The sequence below is a fragment of the Lissotriton vulgaris genome, chromosome 8 (assembly GCF_964263255.1).
Source record: "Lissotriton vulgaris chromosome 8, aLisVul1.2, whole genome shotgun sequence".
NCBI classification, from domain to species: Eukaryota; Metazoa; Chordata; class Amphibia; order Caudata; family Salamandridae; genus Lissotriton; species Lissotriton vulgaris.
This window is the reverse complement of record NC_141696.1, coordinates 717,125,440-717,148,902: the sequence shown is the minus strand read 5'-3', so window position 1 is coordinate 717,148,902 and position 23,463 is coordinate 717,125,440. Positions and strand designations below refer to the sequence as shown.

Here is a 23,463-nt window from a genome sequence, read left to right as displayed (position 1 = left end):
GGGGGTGGGCTGGGAATACCAGATCTCAACCTCTATTTTCAAGCCGCTCAGCTGCGGTATCTGGTGGAGTAGAGCCGGTGGGAGTCAGAGAAGCACTGGCTATTTCAAGACCAGGCGGTGGCTGCACGACCATTGCAGGAAATTCCCTTTCTACGTAAAGCTCATAGACCCCCTAATCTGTACGCCTCGTATATTACACGGGTCCCCCTCGAAGTATGGGACGCTACTAACATCAAACACGAGCTCACATCCTTTCCATCCCCACTAACCCCACTGCTGAATAACCCGGAATTCAATCCTGGCACGAACGGGACTGCCTTTGCACGATGAGGGCCTGCCAGATGCAGCGTCCTATACCATGTCTACAGTGCTGAAGGGGTCCTTCCTTTTCCCCAGTTGAGGCAGGCATACGGGCTCCCAGAGACAGAAAGACTCCGATATTTACAAGTAAGGCACTGGGCGCTTCAATCCCAAGTCCGCTCCAATGCAAATAGGCTCCTGTCCCATTATGAGAGGTGGCTACTCACACGCACATCTGACAAAAAACTCATTTCTGATTTGTATAAGATGCTACAAAGGCGCCTAATACACACCTATAATCCCAGCGAGGCGCAGTGGGAGAGGGAGATCGGTAGGGTCCTTAGCCAGAAAGAGTGGGATAACATATATTACAGGGCCCGACATTCCGCATACCATATGGGGCTCACTGAAACCCTCACGAAGGTAGTCACATACTGGTACTACACCCCAGAGCGCTTACACGCAATGGATAAAACACAAGAGGCGCACTGCTGGCGGGGTTGTGGCCAAGTGGGCACCCTAGTACACCTATTGTGGGAATGTGAGCATGTCCGGGCCTACTGGACTCCGGTCTTAGATGAAGTGGATAAGCATTTTGAGATAGAGCTCCTGCGCTTCCCAGCGTATGTTCTGCTTGGCCTCCCCAACCCTTTGATGTATCCACTGCGGTCCCGTAGAGGCAGACAAATAGCAATAGCGTTGGGGTCAGCGACACAGAATATACTCATACATTGGCGGACCCCCAATGCCCCGACATTCACAGGCTGGCTACATCGTCTGTGGCATGTCCTTGGAATGGAAAAGCTGACGCTCACCCTGGCGGGGGAGGGACCCAAGTACAACGAATTGTGGCAGCCCTTTCTGTCGCTACTGGTTACGGAATTTAGAGAGATTACCTGCCCCAGATATCTGAGGCTGTTGCGCCTCACAGTATCTCAGGGGGCGACCTGAAGAGGAAAGAGAATTGCAGATGAACTTAGAAGTATTGGGCAATGGACGTGGAACACGGGGGGAGGGAGGGAGGGGGTCGGTTGGGAGGAGGGGCGTTTATGGGGACTGTTTTTCTTGGTTAGATAAGTAATTGGATGTGACACTATTTGAGGATGTACCAACTGTCGAATTTCAGTCTTTGGAATCGCTGGCTGTGAGTGCCTACATTGAAGCGTTGATGAATGATAACTGATTATATGCTAATATATGTCTGTGTTGCACCTTTAAACCATAATAAAGAAATTTAAACCTAAAAAAATCCTCAAATTAAGAAACCTCCCCGAGAGGCACTTTGAGTTTTCATAAGGCATGATGCACAGAAATGGCATTCAGCAGAGTTACTTACCTTTAGGAGACAGTGTAGTCGTGCTCAGGCAGACTGATTTATATTGATTTAGCATAGTCTAATTTGGTGTTTGTCATTGTGGAACTTCCAATTTGAGGACTGGTTGTGGAAAATGTCCTAGAGACACAGTGCAAACAACTGCTTCATTTGAAATGTGTACCTGTAAACTATATCAACAAGGAGCTCTCCAACACAAACTTAGATTTTTGCACCTAGTGTTGAAGGGCCACATAGTTAAGAAAGCACTGTTTGAAATTTTCTTCTCAGTGGCACTCAATTTAGTGTTAGATTTCAGGACCACACTGTAGTCCCCACAGCTCACCGTGTTAATTCTAGACAGTAAACAGCCTGACCTCACATACTGCCAGATGTAACCAGACACATCTTCCAGGTCCTGGAGTAATTCATGTAGCGGTGTTTATCACATGGGGCCAAGGTACAATACCAGTTTGCATTTCCTAAATAGCGAATCCTAAGAAATAGATATTTAGGAAATGCAAAATAAACTGTACAAAAAAGCGATTTCCTAATAGCTATTCCTACAGAGTTGCAATCGCTATTAGGAAATCGCTATTTAGGAAATGGCAAAGCATTAGTTTACATGTCCCTAAGGGCCCATAGGTACAAATGGTTTTGCATTTCCAAATTTACGATTGCCTTATAGGAAATCGCAAACTTGGAAATGCAAAACCAAGGGTGCCTGTGGGTCTACGGCCACCCTTGAATCACTCCCAAAAAAGAGGTGCAAATGTAAAGTGCTCAAATGCCCTGGGGGTGAGTGTATGCTCTATGTACTTACTAAAACAACTGTTTGCACATGGTTACCATCGACTTGGAATCAATGGCAATAGCATTTCCTAAATGCTCATTTCACGTTTAGAAAATGCTTTGTACATGTGCTTAGGAAATCCCTATTTGAGATTTCCTATTTTGGGAATCCCAAAATCCGATTTCTACTGGGTAGAAATCTCATTTTGGAACCACGTTTTCACCTTGGTACATGCTAAAAAGCTATTTAGGATTTCTTAATGGCCCGAAAAAGTGATTTGGTCCATTAGGAAATGCTAAATAGCTGCGTACATGGCCCATGGTTCCTAATCTGCACATGGACACCTTTCAGAGTGCCAGGAGAACTTTGAAGTCCTTCACTGTTTCTTCAGAGGTACCCCACAGATTTGCCAGTACTCTTCTCTAGAACTCCACTGTATAACTGTAAGCTACTGCCAACTGCCACTCAGGCCAACACCCACATCAAGATACCATGCATGCAACCTTGGCATCATCCTTAACAGCCAGCTAAACATGAAATGACAAGTCAACGCTGTTGCCTCTTCCTGCTTCCACATCCATCTCATACTCCGCAGAATCTTGAGATGGATCCCAATCAACATCGGAAAGACAGTCATGCAAACCTCGTCACCAGCCACCTCGACTATTACAACACTCTCAATACTGAATCTCCACCCAACTCCTCAATAGACTCCAGCACTCGGAACACTGCGGCCAGACTCATCCTGGACCTGCCCAGATGGAACTATATCACCCCCACCTCAGAAACTTCCACTAGCTACCCATCCAGAAGAGATGCCAGTTCAAGATGCTCACACATGCACACATAGAAGGTCCTACACAACCGAGGACCTTCCTAGATCAACCATCAACTGAACTTCCAACTACCCGCAAGACACCTGCGGTCCACCTCTCTAGCCCTTGCACACACACCCCTCATCCTTCACAGCAGCAGCGGGGGCTACTCCTTCTCCTACATATCTGCCAAGACCTGGAACACCCTGCTCCTCCACCTCTGTACAGCACCCTCTCTGGAAAACTTCAGGAAGAAACTCAAGACCTGGCTTTTCAACAGACACACAGCACACTCATTGCCCAGATACCCCTTCGCAGGACAGTGCTGCGCTATACAAATGTTGATTGATTGATTGCCACTCTGGGAATAATAAAGGCATCAGGCTGTCATATGAAATACTTATTCACACAAAAGAAAGGAAGGGGAATTAGCATCAATCTTTTATCTTATTGGGAGCTGCTCCATTTTCTGCACTGGAAAATCCTTGTTTAAAAACTGCCCTCACACACTAGAGAGTGTGATGCTTCATCAAAGAGGGTGCATCAACACTGACGCAGACCAACTTACAGTACGTTGGTCTGCGTCAAAGCCTTTTGTCCCTGTCCTGGGAGCAAGTTCACATCTCATTCATGCCTGTTGGAATGCTAATAACTGTCTGGTTGAAGTGAGAGAGCAAAATGCAGAATTGGCTTCCAGTGATTTCAGGCAGGGCAAACTTGACTTTATAAAAGTCCCTTCCAAAACCTGTATCTTAAATCTGCCAGTGATTTGGGCTTCTAATAAATATTTCAAAAAGTCCAAAAATGAAATGTATGTTTTGAATACCAAGTACCCTACCTTATGGGCAATAAGTCCCACTGAGCTGTGACTTATTAATATTTAAAATATATTGGTGTGACACTACGGGAAGGGAAAATGTCCAACACTTAGGAAAGTCCAGTTTTCTGCCAGTGTTAAGTGTGAAATCTCTTCTTGGCAGCAGGAAATCATCCAGGACTTTTGAGTATGTATACCAATTACATACCTAAAAGGAATAGCCCCCAGGAGCAACTACCCCTGTGCTTCGAACCTCTGGCCAATCTTGGTCAGTTCACCCACAGACTGCCATACTCCCAAGCTTCAATATTCCAACGTGAATAGAAAGTAAAGGAGATGTAAGCAGATGAATGCTAATACGCTGTGGCAAGCCTCCAAAGCATACTTTGAACATTGAATACCTGCCCTTCCAAATGCTTCTATTTAGCACAGTTCATCTTCCAGAAGGCATCAATGTTAGCTACTTCAATACAAAGTTTTTCCCAGTATTGTGTAGTCATCCACATAAACTAAAGGGCAGCAACCTGCGCTACACTATGTGTTTCTTCTGTAAGCATTACTCCTTGGTCACAAGTTGTAGAATTGATCTGTAATGTGAATTTGGAAAATTTGTTGCTTAATCCAACTAGCTGCCATTCCTATAAATCTGCTCTTCATTTATATGAGTATTATTATGCAATGTATCTGTTAAGGATTTATGTTACTTTTATTCCAGTGGACCCTCTGTTTACAATTACCAAGCTGTAGGAAGGTGGATACCTGACTATGGTTACCCCAGATTGTTTGCCTTGTGTTTAGCGGGTTTTCAACTTAGTTGGCCTGGGATCCTGCTATTCAGGGCCCCAGGCTATCTGCTCTCTTTAAAATGGACTCCATGTACCCTACGTGCATAACTAATTGGCTTGGGTCACCTTATCAGCCCCTGTACAGTGCACTATAGGTGCCCAAGGCATAGGTGCATCCAAGGCCTACCAGGGGCTGCAGCATATCTTTTGCCACCCCTGGCTGGCTATCCAAACTGACACAACTGGCTGATCACTCAGCTGTGGCAAGGTCGTGTAATCACCCCTTGCTTAGATATAGTATAACTATATCTACACTTAAAACTGGACACATATATACCTATAAGTCACTCCTATGGCAGGCCTTAACAATCCTGGAGGCAGAGTGCTTGGTTTTATGTGAGATGGTGCTCTAGCATGAGCTGAGCCTGTCTGCAGCTGTCGGGACCAACTCCCTTAGCTGTTCCGGGATATTGCCATACCATATACTCTTAAGTGCATTATAATCCTCGCGGTTATGTGCTAACTTTGGTTTGGCTTTATCAAAACATGTCGTGTAAGGTGTCATACGCTTTGGAATCAATCAGTGACACTTATAAAGCGCGCTACATACCCGTAGGGTCTCAAGGCGCTGGGGGGGGGGGGGAGGTGCCGCTACTGCTGGAACAGCCAGGTCTTCAGCTTCTTCCTGAAGGAGAGGTGGTCTTGGGTCAGGCGCAGGTCGGTCGGGAGGGAGTTCCAGGTCTTGGCGGCCAGGTAGGAGAAGGACCTTCCTCCTGTAGTCGCTCTTCGGATGCGGGGGACGGCGGCGAGGGCGTGGTTGGCTGATCGGAGGTGGCGTTTGGGAGCGTAGAAGTTGACTCGGCTGTTGAGGTAGCTCGGGCCTTGGTCGTGTAGGGCTTTGTGTGCGTGGGTGAGGAGGCGGAAGGTGATTCTTTTGTTGACGGGGAGCCAGTGAAGGTCTCTCAGATGTCCGGAGATGTGGCTGGTTCGTGGGATGTCGAGGATGAGTCTGGCTGAGGCGTTCTGGATCCGCTGGAGTCTCTTCTGGAGCTTGGCGGTGGTACCGGCGTAGAGGGCGTTGCCGTAGTCCAGTCGGCTGGTGACGAGGGCCTGGGTGACGGTCTTCCTGGTCTCGGTGGGGATCCACCAGAAGATCTTCCGTAGCATGCGTAGGATGTTGAAGCACGCCGAGGAGACGTTGTTGACTTGCCTGGTCATGGAGAGGGAGGAGTCCAGGATGAAGCCCAGGTTGCGTGCATGGTCTGTCGGTTTGGGTGCGGTGCCCAGGGCGGGAGGCCACCAGGAGTCGTCCCAGGCGGAGGGTGAGGGGCCCAGGATGAGGACCTCCGTCTTGTCCGAGTTCAGTTTCAGGCGGCTGGTCGTCATCCACTCGGCTACCTCTTTCATCCCTTCGTGCAGGTTGGCTCTGGCGGCGGTGGGGTCGTTGGTCAGGGAGAGGATCAGCTGGGTGTCGTCGGCGTAGGAGATTATGCTGAGGTTGTGTTTGCGTACGATGGCCGCGAGGGGGCTCATGTAGACGTTGAAGAGGGTGGGGCTCAGAGATGATCCTTGAGGGACGCCGCAGATGACTTCGGAGGCCTCTGACTTGAACGGTGGTAGGCGGACTCTCTGTGTTCTTCCGTTGAGGAAGGAGATGATCCATTCCAGCGCCTTGTCCTGGATTCCGATGTTGCTGAGGCGCCGTACTAGGGTGCGGTGGCAGACCGTGTCGAATGCCGCGGAGAGGTCTAGGAGGATGAGGGCCGCTGTTTCTCCATTGTCCATCAGGGCTCGGATGTCATCTACCCCCTCGCCAGTCCTGGTGACGGGGTAGCATTCCACCCTTCTAGAGGGAGATGACATGTTACTTTGCTAAAACACGGTTAATTCTAACCAGAGCCTCAGCATCACAAAATGGATGCTGCTGCCACCGACACATGTCTGACCTCCTCCTGCTGACCGAAACTTGGCAGGGGAGGCCTGGACAAAAGGTTTCCTCTCACGAGGAGGTGCTACACCTCCCCAGACAGGAGATAGTGTATTGGGGCAGGGTGGGTTGAATGAAACTAGACACTGCCTGGGTAGCACAAGGCTTCCCTTGCATAAACCAGTCAAACCGGTTCTGGGGCACACCAGCCCCAGTCCTGGCGTGAAACTGGACAAAGGGAAAGGGGTGTAACCACCCCTCTCCCTGGTCCCACCCATAGGAGGGACCTAGCAGGTAATCCAGCCCACAGATTCGGAATAAGAGTGGGAGCAGTGCCAGCGCACATCAGATTATCCTGACTGAAACTTTGATACAGAACTCTGGACCCTTCGACATCCCACTCGACGTGGAAGACTGAAGAATCTCCCTTGTGGTCAAGGAGTGACCACCCTGTGCAAACAGGCACCATCCAGCACCTCACCGTTTGCTTTGTTGCAGTTCCCGCCGGAACTCGAGCGACAGAGATCGACAAGACCCAGCTTTCCCGCCTTCCAACAGCCCGATCTACAGTCCCAGCGAATCTGAGACACGTGGAGGCGACCTGAAGCGTGGGACCGGCCATCTTGTAAAAACCATGAAGCGCTGACCGTGCAGCTCCCGAGGCTCCCTCGACGCTGTGCATTGGGGTTTGAGAAGCCCCAGCCCGAGCAGATTTTGCACCGAAGCTCACCCCTCCACACTCACCGAGTGCTGCGTGGGGCCCTTTTGCATCTTTCAGCTCGACGCGTTGGTCCGGTCGCTTGCCTGTTGGCTAGCGGCCCCAGTACAGACGAACCTTTGAATTTACACTGCTAGTCTGGTTGCTCTAGACTTGCCCTCGCTCCCCTGAAAAGGAGCACCCGCTCTGACCTTGCTGGTCTGAGTAAGAAGCGATCTTTGAATCCTGCGTGGGTTGCCTTTGCCAAGGCTTGTTAGCTCCAATCCGGAAGCCGACACCGCAGACAGCGAGAGCCTTCGTGGGACAGCTCGTGATCCACTCCTGGACATCCTCGGTGCCCCAGAGTCCACGTGGCAGCGGAGACAAGCTTCACGACAACCACCTGATTGCGCCCGACATTGCCTGGTTCCTTCCTGGTTCCACCCTGGTCACTGCTGAGTGACCCAGACTCTGTCCCCTCTGCTTTCAGGTACTCTTCATCTTCGATCCACCCTTGGATCCAACCAGACTCTTCTCTCCTGGACGCCTGCAGCATCTTCATCTCCAGGCACCATCAGACTGCGTGACGAAACCCGACACACTTTGGCACCTATGCACCCGCTTCCTGTGGGTGAGGTAACTCGTGAACGCCGGTGTTCCTGCACTGGTACACATCTCTAGTGTCTAAGTCTAAAGTTTGGTAATTCTAGTCCAGTCGGAAGACTCCTAAAACAGTAACTTTGTAACTTTTACGCGCCATTGACTTTGCATTGGTGCATGCGTGTGCTTTTAGCGCTGCACCCGAGTCCCGCGGGCTTTTCCCGACTTCACTATTGCTAGTCCCGAATAGCCCCAGCGATTCCCAAGGCATCAGGCCTTACCACTGTTCGAGTAGTGAATCTTATACCACTATTTTAGTATATGGTTTGAGTGGGCCCCCGGGCCTCATCCATAATTGTGCAACTTTTATATGTTTTACTGTGCTTTTGTTTAAACGCTTGTGCTTCTAGACTCATAAAAAGTATAGAGGATTATTCTGAGAATAAATACATATATTTTTATAATATATAACGTGTGTGGTCCTTTCATTTGATATTACAGGATTGTGATTGGTAAAACAGCTGGCTTCACATGCCCTCTTGAGTTTAGCCTGAAGACTGCTTAGTCCATGCTACCCCTAGGATAGCTTGTCTATAAGGTTGACTTACAACCACCACCATAAGGGATTGTTTGGACTGATACAAGGTGCCCACAGAACTGTGGACATCATATACCAGGCCAACTTCTCACACAAGCCTTCTATCCTCACCCTTTCTGCTGAGAGAGAGTCTCCTCTTTTATAGATAATAACAAATAGTAAGGAGAGCATGAAATGCATTGGAGCTTTGGCCAGTGGTTGTCTGCCTCTAGTAGTTTTAGCACTTTTTTTAGTAATCACTCCAGAATAGCCATACACTGTGAAAAGTTGGAACAACGTGAATATCTAACTTGCTACCAGTTGGTGTTACTGATCTTCTCATAGTTCATAGAGCCCTGCAGATTACCACCACTGAGCTAGCCTGAGCTAATGGACTTTAAACTTTGATAGTGCGCATATAGTCTTTCATGAGATAATGGTCTGAAGATGGGGTGTGCATAAGGAGGGAGGAGTCAGATCTCTGGTACTTGCACATGTACACACTTGACTAAGGAGTTATTTTGTTACTCCTGTGTTTTAGGATTACACCAACCACAAGTTTGTAAGGTGAATGTCATATGAACTGGAAAGAATGTTAACGCATGCTACTTTACCTTTTAAAGTCTGATATTTTTGAAAATGCTGTGACTACTGAGTGGTATGATCTGTCTATTTGTCAGCGGTGAAAAAGACCATACTGAAAACTCCGCTAATCTGAGACGGAACGGTGCAATTCACTGTAAACATTTTTATAATTTAAACTTTTCATTCCAGCTTAGATTTCATTAAAATAGCATCTGACATGGCTACATGTATGCTCCAATTATACAGTATTGTAGTTCACGTATAAACATGAACTACAATACTGTATAATTGGAGAATACTTCTAACTATTCTTTTGCAAGTGAAATATAAATGTCCTTTGGTGGCACTATCACAACTATAAGATTCTTGATTGCCATGTCTTAGAACGTAAATACAATATGTGGTAATCACCCAGATCAGTACTCCGCATGTTTTTCATTTCTTGTATCTTTACAGTCCTGCTTCAAAAGAGGAATTGGTTTCCATCCCAGAATTTTCACCAATGAATGAAATCCTCCCAACTGCGTCCCTGGAGCTAAACGGAACAAATAATGCCAAGGCCATTGAAGAGCTTTTGGATTTCACAGGTGCAGCCTCCTATCCCAAGATATCCAGAGACGGCATAAGCCTTGACGAATGCAATAGGAATTTGATTGATGGATTTAACAGTCCTGGGCAAGAAACTGCACTGAATACAGTCTATTGAAGAGGAATGTTAAGACCGTGACACAGGTAATGTTTACCTAGATTTGAGTATGCCTATGTGAGTACTGTACATCTTTACTATTTATATTACATTGCATATGAAGACAGTAAAGTCTCTTTACATGAAACTCTACATCAGCATTTTGTGCCATGTACTTTAAAATATACTTCCAATGGATAGGAAAATATGATTTTTCATTTTAGAGATATCCTCAATCATAAGAGTAGATGTGAGAACCTTAAGATGTTACGGACTGGAATGTAGGATCTCAGTCACTAAACTATATGAAGTTATGTCTGTGAATGAGAAGATTAGCCTCTAAAGGCGATTTTAAATATGAGTTCCTATCCTCTTCAGACCTTAGGTGCTTTAATACGGATATCGCTGAGATTTTTGAAGGCTTGGTCTCTCTTTGTAACTTTAGAGTGTCATCCCTTTATCTTACATAATTGGCCATGTGTTTGGTATTTAATGCAATACCACCATTCACAAAGTTTGACTCGTGTTGCAGAATGCAACTTGAACAAATAATGTCATCTTAGCTCTTCACCCAACACAGATAGGTTCCAGTCCTCCCCAATGAGTAGCCTACCAATTTTTTTGAACCATTATTTATCAGTTTTATATAACATAATATTGCAGTAATAAGGAATGCATATGCAGTACACATTGGATGGGGCATGAGACAGCCCTGACAGTCATGACAAGTGATCACATGTGAAATCACATTCAAGGTCTGAAAGGGTGCAAGACAGTTGCTGGTCACTGTGTTCCAAGAGCGCATATCACTGCACATAAACCATTCATCCACACTGTAACGGGCCGAGCAGAGCCTATGGAGCCATCAGATCCTAACGGGGTCACAAATAGACCAACTTCATGAATATTAATGAGGTAGGTCGCAATTTGTGACCCATTAGGAATCGCAACCATCACAGGGATGGTGGTCTGCTGGGGTCAGAAGACCACCTTGTCTGTGATTGCTTTTTGATAAAACATTTGTTTTTTAATGCAGCCCATTTTCCGTAAAGGAAAACTGGATGCATTTAAAGGGATGCATTTTAAAAAAATATAATGAAACATTTGTTAAATTTTTTAAGAGTAGGCAGAGGTCCTTTGGACCACTGCCTGCTTTTTGAAAATGGTTTTTTAGCGTTAACAAAAGGGAAGGGTTCCAGTGGGGACCCGTTCCCATTTGCAAATGTTTAACCCCACCATTAATGTGTTGTTAAAAAATGAATGTTTTGCAACCATAATTCGGTCACAAAACATTCACACATAGCACTGCAATTTGGTATTTGGAAGAAAATACCAAATAGCTAAACACAAATTGCAAATCAGTAACATGTTACCTAATCGCAATATGTGTTTTGTACATATGAAAAAAACATTTTTGCGGTCGGAAATGGCTCAATTCTGCAAATCAAGCTGTTTCCAGCCACAAAAAATGCTTTTGTACATATGGACCTAAGTATAGTAGGCAGCCTCAGTCCGAGTCTTTGGTGCTTGTAATAGATACTTTATTTAGCTCTAAGACTTTTCTGTGCAGGGCAGTCACTGAAGCAAACTTTACATCAGTGTCTGTCCTTCAGTGAAATTTAGACCTTACAGCTGTGTTCGAGGCATGTGTGTTGTAGATACACATGCTTTGCATACTCCTGCCATCTAGTGTTGGGTCCGTATGTTTGAAAGTTGTTTTTCAACTAAGAAGTCTTTTCTATTCAAGAGGTAAGGTGACTCCTCCTTTCTGTAATACTGTGCATGGGCATCAACTCCATTGTTAGATTGTTTTCTTTCCGCCATCGGGTTTGAACGTGTATTGCTGCGCTCCGGTTCGAAACCGCCCTTCGGGTTCCCCTTGGTGCGCAATTCCCTGTCCCCCCAACGGTATTGTTATCATACGCGTTTCCCTCTCTTCCCGTATCGATTCAATCAGGAAAGTTTCTATCTTCGTTGCAAAACATTGTGTGCGGCCTTCGGGTCTAGCGGTGTCGGTCCAGCCAACTGCCGATGGAACGGACTCTGTTCAGTTCTGTCCTCGGTGCCACTCGAAGTACCCCCGCACCGGCCTACACCAAGTCTGTAACTTGTGCCTCTCACCGGAGCACAAGGAAGATTGTGAGGCCTGTCGGTCGTGCCGATTGAAAAAGACTCTTCAGGATCATCTGGCTCCATGACGAGAAATGCAGAGACAAAGCATTCAACATACTCCGGATATCTACGGAGAAGAATCCAAACAAGAAGAAGCAACAGCTGCGGAAGAAGAGGGGGCCTTCTCGATCCCAGAATCAGATTCCGACTCAAAATCAAATTGTAGTCCAAAGACGTTCCAGTGCGACAGGGTGCAGTGAGTACAAAAGCCCCCTTACCCCATAAACTTTCTTCCACTAAACATAAGGCTCGAGCACCACCTCTGTCTTGGGGCCACGGTCGGCACCGAGACGATGTTTCAGACGCCCTGCCTTCGGGCCCTACACTAAAACAAATAGTCAAGCCTTCTGGCTCGGGGTCGAGTCAAATAGTCTCCGGATCCAAAACATTCCACTCCGAAAGACAAATCTGGTTCGGAACAGAAATCTTCGACTTCGAAGGATAAAAGGGACAAGTTCAGTTCGGCACCGAAACCTTCGGCACCAAAATCAAAAGAAGATCTCCCAGATCCCCCAGAAACGATCTTTGCTGTCACCAAGAAATGATTAGACCTGAAACAGAAAAATCTATAAATCAACCCAGGTACTGGACACATTTTAGCTAAAACACCTTCAAAAAGGAAAGTTAGTTCACAGAACAGTAGGTACAAGATTCCTCTTAAGAAGGACATTGCTATAAGTCTTATCCACTTTACTTTGCCATCACTTCCACCATCTTCACCATTACCACAACTTCCAGCTTCAGATCCACTACACATAACACCTCAGGGGTCTCCTCATACACAGCCTGATTTAGGACATTATGATGGTGAAAATGTTAATTTACCTACAGATCCATGGGACGATTATATTAATCCACCCATTGATAATGACCCAGATTTATACCCTGCAAGACTATCACCTCCAGATGATAATGTTCTGTGGCGGTTCAGAAGGAGGGACTCGGACAACAGAGCTCGGTAAATGAGGTTTTATTTTTATGAATGTTTTTTTCTTCCTTTGAGAGTGTCGTTCACGAGCTAAGGTTGCAGGGTCCAAGGTGTCTGCGAGGGTGCGGAATCTTCGGGGGCTGGTCCGCCTTCTCTCCTCCTTTGGTGATACCCGTTCTCTCTCTCTGGCCGGGTCCCAGCGCCACATGCGGGAGAAGAAAGAGAGGGCTTTAGCGCTTTGACCTATGACCTTAAGGTTCCCCTTGGGATCCCAGGGAAGTGCGGACACTGGTGTTTTGTGCTATATACAGATACTAAGTGCAGGACAGGTGACGGAAAGCGTGGTGAGGATAGAATGTAGGGGGTGGTTTTTAGGGAGAGATGTGGGCGGAAAGTCAGTACGATATGTACACTAATTACACCACCTTGCCGCGCCGCCCCAGCCAACCCGATACTCGGTCACGCACCTGAGTGAGCCACACTCCTCCGTGGGTGTGGCTGGGCGGTGCTTGGGAACGTTGGCCTCCAGGCACTGTTACTCCCGTTCTCCGCTCCTCCGCACGGTCTTCACTCGATCCTCCTCCGTCCTCCACAGTCTCCCGTCGCTCTCCTCTCCTTCTACAGGTGTCGAGACCCACAGACTCTTCCACTTCCTGCTTTTGACCCCTCCTCGAGTCGGCTCGTCATTGAGGGGCGTACATTGTTCCTCCAGTTGGTTCGCTCGGCCCAGCAGCGCGTCATAGGTGGGAGTGTCTTCTCCTCAAACCACGGCCCCTTTAAAGGTACAGTCCTCATTTCTGGATGGTAGCTGATTCCACCACGCTTCGGACTCCGTTTCCCAGGGGTCCTGAAGCGGTGAAAGAGAGGGGGTATCAGGTTAGTCTGTCGACCACCAGTCACTCTCAGTAGCGGTCCCCGCCACCCCGCTACATGTTCCTTATCAAGAGCTGATTTCAAGGGCAGCAGCTTATCATGGAGTGACACTGTACAAAGAGGCTTTAGACTATGACATTTTATTTGAGACACCAGGGTCTTCACATAGGACTAGTCAGTCTCCCAATGTTGAAAAGCATGATGAGGCATGCAGATGAGATTTTTAAGGACCCTGTTGGTGCCCGAATTTTAACACCCAGGGGTGACAAGAAATACAAACCATCACCATCTGATCCTGTTTTTATTAAAGGACAGCTACCCTTAGACTCACTGATAGTTTCAAATGCTTGTAAAAGAGCAAATTCACAGACCACTGAAGATGCACCTCCCCGTATAAAGAGTCTACATTAATTGACACATCAGTAAAAGAGTGGCTGCTCAAGCCGCCAACCACTGGCACATTGCCAACACGTGTGGCCTACAAGATAGGTATGACAGGGCACACTGGGACAAGATGGAAGGCCTACTTCAATACCTCCCAGAAGCGCACAAGACAAAGGCTCAAGAGCTTGTCCAAGAGGGAAAACTTGTATCTAATTATTCTATTAGATGTGCTTTTGACGCTGCTGACACTGCAGCCAGAGAACTTAACACCAGCAGTCTTTTATGTCAACATGCCTGGCTTAGGATTTCAGGTATTAAACCAGAAGTCCAGCAATCTATTTTCAACACCCCCTTTGACAAGCAACATCTTTTTGGGCCTCAAGTTGATGAGGCTTTAGAAAAGATGTAAAAAAGACACTGACAAGGCAAAATCCATGGGAGCACTTCAGTCGCCATCAAGCAGAGGCTCCTTTCGCCAGTCCAAAACTACATCCTCAGACCCCAACGCTTCCTCATATAAGTCTAACACGCAACCCTCTACCCCTAGAGGTTTTTACAGAGGAGGGTACAGAGGAAACAATTTTAAAGGTAGGGGTAAGGGCATGCCAAATCGTAACTTGACTACACTTCCCCCGATCATTTAACATACTTTGGGGGAAGACTTCAACAATGTCTCCCCATTTGGAAATCCATAACCTCACACAAATGGGTATTAGACATTATCCAACGTGGTTATTGCCTGGAGCTCACCAGCAATCCTCCCAATATCTCATCTTGCACTCACAAACTCTCATCAGAGCACCTGCTGCTACTCAAAAAGAGGTACAAGCCCTTTTTTGCAAAAGGAGCCATAGAACCAGTACCATTACAGTACCAAGGTTCAGGAGTTTACTCTCTGTACTTTCTAATCCCCAAAAAGGATGGCTCTTTAAGTGCAATTTTGGATCTAAGGACGTTAAATCTGTACATTCTATCAAACATTTCCACATGGTCACGCTTCAACAAGCACTTCCACTTCTACAGCAAGATTTTATGTCCAAGATGGACGCATACTTCCATATTCCGGTTCACCTAGTACATCGCAAATACCTCAGATTTGTGATAGCAGGAAAACACTATCAGTTCAAAGTACTCCCATTCGGAGTAACTACTGCTCCCATTCACAAAATGTCTAGCAGTAGGAGTTGCTCTTCTCAGAAGACAACAGATTAATGTTTTCCCATACCTAGATGACTGGCTCATCAAAGCCAGCACACACCAAAAGTGTTTACAAGACACTCAGACTACATTACACCTACTCCACCAATTAGGTTTTACGGTCAATGTGCAGAAGTCTCACCTTCCGCCTTCACAAATGCAGTCCTATCTGGGTGTGACTCTAAATACTTGCACGGCTCTAGCCTCTCCCAATGCAGCCAGAATTTGAAATATTAAAACTCTGCTCCTACAGTGTCAGACCAATCAACACCTAGCAGTCAAGACTTTCATGTTAGGAATGATGGCATCATGCATTGCAATAGTGCCTCATGCAAGGTTACACATGCATCCTCTACAAGAGTGCTTAGCACGTTAGTAGAATCAGTTGCAGGGTCAATTGACCGATCTAGTGTTGGTAGACAGCCACACCCATCGCTCTCTGTAGGGGTGGAACACACAAAACTTATTAAAAGGACGACCCTTCATCAACCCTGTTCTGCAGATCGTGCTAACAGCAGGCGCATCTCTCACAGGTTGGGGTGCCCATCTCCACAATTTCACAATTCGAGGTCTGTGGGACAACAAGCACAAAAATCTTCAAATTAACTATCTAGAGCTTCTAGCTGTGTATCTTGCTCTGAAAGCTTTTCAGTCTCATCTCATAGGGAAAGTTGTCCTAGTCCGCAAGGACAAGATGACAGCTATGAACTATGTACAAAAACGGGGAGGGGGAACACTCTCTGCAACGGTCACGTCTTTCTGACCATTTGGCGTTGGGCAATCCATCATAGAATTCATCTTCTGGCAGAGCACCTCCCAGGAGTGAACAATCAAATTGCCGACCTCCTCAGCAGAAGGCAGCAACAAATACGCAAGTGGAGACTTAATCCCAAAGTTCTCCTTCCACACTTTCAAGAATGAGGATTTCCACAAATAGATCTGTTCGCCACAGTGGACAACTCAAAATCCCTAAACTTCGCCTCCAGATTTCCACACCCTCTATCCAGAGTCCATGCTCTATAGATGAATTGGTCAAGGATATTTGCCTACGCTTTCCCGCTTCTCCCTCTCCATCCATTTCTGGTTCGGAAGCTCAGGCAAACATCCCTCACACTGATTCTAGTGTCTCCCACTTGGGCCCATCAACCGTGGTTTACAACACTCTTGGAACTATCAGTAGATCCACATCAAAAGCTGCATCTCAATTCCAGCCTTCTCGCTCAGAACCAAGGAGGAGTCAGACAGCCAAACCCCATGGAGCTCAATCTAGTGATTTGGCTCCTGAAGTATAGCGTTTGGATATTTAAACTGCCACCAGAGTATATGACTAGTCTCAAAGAAGCAAGAAAGCCTATCACCAGAGCATGTTATGCAGCAAAATGGAAAAGATTTGTTGTATATTGTAATAACAATATTGATCTACTAGTTGCCTCTATTCAAAGTATCATTGGTTATCTTTTGCATCTACAGCATACTAGTCTAGCCTACACTTGCGTTCGATTGCATCTGGCGGCAGAAGCCGCATATTTGCAAAACAGACAACATCTATCTTTGTTGAAAGTTCCAGTAATTAAAGCTTTTATGGTGGGCCTTAAAAGAGTAATACCACCCAGGGTACCTCTTGCACCAGTCTGGAATATGAACACTGTGCTTACAAGACTCATGGGTCCACCCTTTTAGCCATTACACAACTGTCTGTTACAGTTTCTTTCATGGAAAGTTGCCTTCCTCATTGCTATCACTTCATTGAGGAGAGTTGGTGGGCTACAATCGTTAATCTTAAAAGAACTCTTCTTCTAACTTCATAAAGATAGAGTAGTTCTTCGCACCAACCTAAAATTCTTTCTTAAAGTGGTTTCTTCTTTTCATATCAACCAATCAGTTGTTACTGGTGTTCTTCCCTCAGCCTGATTCGGTAGCAGAAAGAGCTCTTCACACACACTATGTAAGAAAAGCATTATTGCACTATACTGAAAGAACGAAAGATTTTCATAAGACAAAACAACTGTTTGTTGCATTTACTACACCTCTAAGAGATAGGCTATCCTATCTCTAAATCTGGTATTTACCTGCTACGCTAAAACTAAAAGAACTTTATCTATACTCCTAGAGCACATTCTACTTGTAAAATAGGAGGGTCAAAGGCCTTTTTAGGTTACATCCCTCTAGCTGACATTTGTCCACACTACACACATTTACCAAGCACTACTGTGTGGATGTGTTAGCACGTCAAAAAGCCAATGTAGGGAAAGCAGTGCTAAAGACGCTTTTTCAAACAACTGCAACATCTACCGGTTAGCCACCGCTTTGGGAGAATACTGCTATATAGTCTATGAAAAGCATGTGTATCTACAGCACACATGCCTCGAACTGATTATGCTACTTACCCAGTAAGCATCTATTCTCGACATGTAGAGTGTAGATTCACATGCGCCCTCCTTCCAACCCGGGCACCAGTAGTTGTTGCAGTTTTCATTATTTACATTACATACGCATGGTCATCTCTGTACTACACTCACTCATTCTATTCTCACCCTCTTGCGGGAAAACAATCTGGAATCGATGCCCATGCACACTATCACCGAAAGGAGGAGTCGCCTTACCTCGTGACTGGTAAAGACTTCTTCAAACAAAAACAACTTGCAAACATCCGGACCCAACACTAGATAGCAGGAGTATGCAAAGCATGTTAATCTACAGCTCTGCATGCCAAGAACAAATTCTTACTGGATAAGTAGCATAATCCTTTTTGTGTGTGAAGGCTAGTGTTATGGTTCTCTTCCCCAGAATACCTTTGTTTTTAAGTATTTGTTTATAATTATAAACAGTAAGCAATAAACAGAAGAAGTTTTTAAAAAATCCCCACACATATCAAGCGGATAGTACAGCAAACCCATTTGCCATTCATGATTGCTGTAATGACACAAAGTATATCAATACATGTATCTTCATGGTTGAAGACATCCTAGTTAATCTAATCATAATAAAAAAGCAAGATATAACAGGGGTAGCTAAGCTGTTGGCACATGCTACCAATCATGCAGGTTGTCTATCAGATGCAAAATCCAGCATTTCACGTGCCACAGACTACAAATTTAAGCCGCCCTCATCATATTCACTGTTTGGTGCACACTCTGCCATTACACAGTTATGTAGATCTTGCCTCTAATGATTTCGATGTGGCCCCTCACTTGCTTTTAATGACATGTTCCTTTATTGGCTAGTCCCAGTTTAGGAGATACTACTATTTTCCAGCCCAGCAGTTCATTAAAAATTCAGTTAACCTCCTCCCAGAACATCATTCCCACCTAACATTTCCACCACCACATGCCAAAATGCCTCCTTGCGGCATATGGAGCTGCAATCATCACTCTGAGGATTAATTACATATAGGCACACCTGTGGAGTTTTTACACCCAATGGATGCATTTATTGTAATTGTATTTTAATTGCATTTATATAGTGCTTACTACCCCTGACGTAGTGTACAAGTTCGAATCTGTTATTCTTGGTTACGGTCCTACAGGCAGCCAATAGTGACTGACCCCAGATCTGCATTGACTCTAGCTGTCAATTTTGCTATTGTCCCAGCCTTGGCAGGGGTCTCCTCTTGCATATGGTTGAAACCCTCCCCACCTGACATATTAGCCCATTCACTTGGTGAATCTTCGTTTTTTTTTTTATAGAATCCCAGCCATGTCCTAGGAAGCCTGGCTTCTTTATCTGCATGCTTCAGGAAATTATGCCTCTTACCCCACATCTGTTGCATTACTCCTCAAACGCTGCCTTCATTATAGATGTTCATAAGAAAAGTCAAGCCTGGTGTCTCGGCCTCCTGCATCATTTGTGTGGGCCTAGGCAAACACAGATGTTTTCTAAAAACACAGCAATGGATATTATATTTATTGAAAGTGCCATACCCCCTCTGTTGCCATGCCCTCTCTATTGCACATACGTTTGCGTATAGCCAATGCTATACGTTCAGCCTTGGCACCCTAGAATAGTATCAACAATAGTGCAGCCAAATGTTTGTATACTCTAGCTGGTATCTTTGTGTGCATACTTTTACAGCCATATAAGAACCTTGGTACAATGGCCATATTATAAAGTGCCATCCTTTCCAGCTAGAATATCAGAGAAGAGAGCCAGAGTCTACTGAACTTTCCAGTGTACTGGTGGGCAACAGAGCACACCAATCATAAACTCCATTTAGGTCATTGCTGATGGGTTTACGCACATATGTAAAGGATTCCTCACATACTATTTTAGGCAGGCATTGCAGATTTCTTACATTTGGAACGTAGAATGTGGTCCAACAAAGACATTTTGTCCACCTGGAAACCTGAAGCCTTCCTGTAGTCTTCTATAGTGCTCAACATATGGAGAAACACATCCATCTCTTGCATGTAGAATGAAATCAACGCAATATAAGGATATGATGTGGGTTATGTTGTCAATGGTTATCCCTCTCTCTACACCTTGCTGCTGCAGCAGCTCCATTATAAAAGCAATATCAGGGCAACAGTGGACACTCGTGCCTCTTTGATTGTCCCATAAGAATAATTAAATGAAATACCAGCATTTGTAAAGTGCACAGCTACCTCCGGAGAGGTGTCCAGGTGCTGGGGGCCGTCGGGAAGATTAAGCAACCTATTGCCCAGAGTCACATGGTGCTGGGCTAACCTGCTGCCAGCACCGGGGATCGAACCGTGAACCCTGTGGTCTGGAGTCAGGCACCCTAGCCGCTGCGCCACACCTCTTCCACATTGGTTTTGACACAGGCAGTTACACCCGAGTACAGAAGCAGAACCCATTCTGTATATCCTGGTGTAGGAAACTGGGTTTGTGTTGACTCCTTTTTAGCTACTTGATGCCACTTTTCAAATCTTTCTTTAAAGCAAGGGGATGTCAAATTGTAACACAATTGGCAAAAGACTTTTTCACCGCTGTAGGTCCCTAGTAAATGGTACCCCTACAACCTACGGCATAGGAACTAAATATGGGTCCCTAAGGGCTGCCGCTTTTCTTATGCCACCCTAAAGGACGCACACAAATTCCAGCCATTGCAGGCTGCGTGACATGGTGCAAACCATGAGTGAAAGGCTGACATCTGCCCGGTCTATTGGGTTGCCCACCATCGGGCCCACTGAAGGAGTCGCACGACAGGAGATGGTCTTTGTGCTCCAGGAGGTCAGATACGCTCCCCCTGCCAAGTTTGGGGACGCCCGGACCCCCAGGAGCTGCATAGCACCAACACCCTGGGTACTGGAGCAGTTGCAGCAACCAAGGCTTGTTGGTAATCTAATTCGGACTCCAACAGCACAAAAATGGGCCTGCCGTCAAGATCCACAAGGCCAACAATGAGAGTGCCCTGTTTCCCCGCTTCACCAGGGAATCAAGACATAGAATAAATCTCTGACCCCCGCAACCAGACTCCTCAAAACACCCCTGCACCTGTGCCCCACAACCTGAGTGCGAGGGAGACGACCGTGCCAACAGGGTCCTCAGAACCTCAAAAGCTGAGCCCACCCTTGGGGTTGGCCAGTCTGGTCTCCCATTAGCCGCCTGCAGTCTCTTTATGCAGTGACTGAAAACTGTGTGACTCTTCAGCAGCGTGACCCCGCTGGACAAAGCACCACTGCACACAAGCCTCCCAGACTGAGTTTGAGTGGACCGATCGTGTGCCCAAGACGTGAGGCCCCCCTCCCCCCTTTGGATTCAGCTTGACTGGACCTCCAATCCCCGCTTGCAGCCTCTTTTCCACAGGATCGTTTCCTATTGAAGTGAGCGGGGCACCCAATGCTAAAATGCACCTCTGCACCCGGACGCCCTAGTGCCGTCCAAGGCGACCCGTTGGTGCCTTGGACCTTGTCACATACTCACCTTAAGTCCAGGAGAATAGTCCTGTAAGTCGTGGTTAAGCAGGTATGTAGTAAACTTATACAGTGTGAACTAAGCCCAAGGACCCTATGCAGTATATGTTTAGTCCCCAAAGGATAACATTACCACTTGAAGTCCACAGTATAAGTGTGAGATCTTGGTTTCAAAATTCATATGAAATCTGTGTTGCTTTTGTAAATTGTCGTTGGATTTCTTTATTGAGTCTGTCTCGTTTACTGACTGTGTGTGTGCAATAAATGCTTAACACTATCCTCTGATAAGCCTAAGCTGCTCGCCCACACTATCACAAAAGAGAGCATTTGTAAATCAAAATGGGTCTCCTGGACTTTCCTCACAGTGTTCCTTGTTTTGGTACACTATATAGAAAGCCAGCTTCCTACACCTGGCCTAAACCATTCTGGGATAAAATTTCTTGCATACACTGCCTATAAAATATTCTGAATGCTTTATGTGCGCTTAAACTTTTCATGACATATGGGGCGTCCCTATACAGCACCTTCCTCCAATAGGAGCATTCACCTAGTATTAATTGTTGTGTTGTAATTTGATGTTAAGCAGAGTTGGTCCTAATTTAACATTGTCTCTTACTTATTTTGCCAGTGTTTTGCCCAAAATATAAATCTCCAAATTTTTATGGATAACGAACGTTAGGATTGACAATCCAGCCGGTTCTTCCCTGGTTTTAGAAGTACACTCATTAATGTCTCCCTCATGAGGGGAGCAGTTTGGCCAGCATCAGCACCTTGTTGAAGACAACTAGCAACTTAGGCCGTAGCAGATCAGCTATGTAAAATTTTACCCAAATTGATCTGTGTTATAGTCCACTCAATTTCCTGTGTGGTGAGCAGTAAAACCAATTCCTTCTTCATCTCTACCGATATTGTAGGGAGATCTGCCTCATTTAGAGGTGTAATACCTGAACTAGCTTGTGTGCATCACTCTATGTAATATTCTTGAACTCTCTGGTTTATTTTATCCTGCGTCCTTATAGCTTTTATGGTCTTGCTGCCCTTTTCCCTCCTAACCAGCTGGGCCAACAATCACCCAGCCTTCTCCCCCTTGGCATGTGTTCGCACTGCATGCTGTCTGGAATTGTGCTGGTCTAATCTATCAGTCTCTTCCAACATCTGTTTCTTATCCCGTGGTACTTCCCTTCAATTACCATCAAGGGCAGTGTCCCCCTCCATAACCACAACATTTCTGCCTCGAGCTTGTGAGTCTGGTTTAAGAGATCTTTCTTAACAACATAAATTGTGCTCATAAAATGTACCTTGTTGTGGTAACCTTAAATGCCTCCTACAGAGCTGTCTGTATTGACTTTACTTTTGTTCAATGCAGAGTACGCATCTATACCTCTCCTAATCACACCCCGACAAAAGGCATGCTCTAGTAGCAATGGTGGGAGATGCCAGATGGGTGCTGGTGCTAAATGACCACTTAATCTCTTCCGCAGTATGAGGGACAATTAATCCAAGACCACTCTTGCCAAATGTCCCCTAATGGGCTTGACTAGCTAATGCATAGACTATGTAAGAGTACGAACTGTGCAATAACAAATAAAATGAATAACTCATCCGTTTACTGTGATGCACTTTCCACACTTATGTCCTAGTCCCTCAGTCACAATGCATAATTTTTGTGAAGGCCCTGCAAAGTCTCCTTTTAAGGGCCCCTAGAACTATCTTAGAGTGGGTCAAGCACATACCTGAAAACGTGAAATCACCCGCCCGTAACATACTGATGCAATTTGAGTAAAAAAGTCTTCTCTCTATTAGGAGCATATATACTCAAAGTTGGGAACAATTTCCCACAATAGCATACTGGTAATTTTCAAATATTTGACAATGTCCTCTTTCTAAGCATTTTCAGCTTGGAATGGAATGGTAGGTGGAATAATCCTCAACAGCACGCACCTTCCCAAAGCCATAAGAAATACATTCTACATTTGGCCACACCACATCCAAATTAGTTTATCATGTTTCTTATATATTGTGTGTCTACAGCAATATGACCGTCTCCAAACATAAAGCCAGACTCCCTTCCTGAGGCAACATTGATCCCAATAATATTCCTTGGTTATACAGTCAGTTTAGCCATCTTTAGCAACTGCAGTGT

General features: G+C 45.8%; 1 protein-coding gene across 10 annotated transcripts in view; it reads left to right on the top strand.

Annotated features, from left to right (window-relative positions):
- Window positions 1-23,463, top strand: part of MAP7D2 (MAP7 domain containing 2) — a 514,052-nt gene that overhangs the window by 466,081 nt on the left and 24,508 nt on the right. For all 10 annotated transcript variants that reach the window (XM_086934606.1, XM_086934603.1, XM_086934601.1 and 7 more), the window contains one exon: window positions 9,665-9,940. In XM_086934606.1, the coding sequence (XP_086790732.1) occupies window positions 9,665-9,914 (250 nt within the window). In that variant the 3' untranslated portion in view covers window positions 9,915-9,940. The remainder of the gene's footprint in view (window positions 1-9,664; window positions 9,941-23,463) is intronic.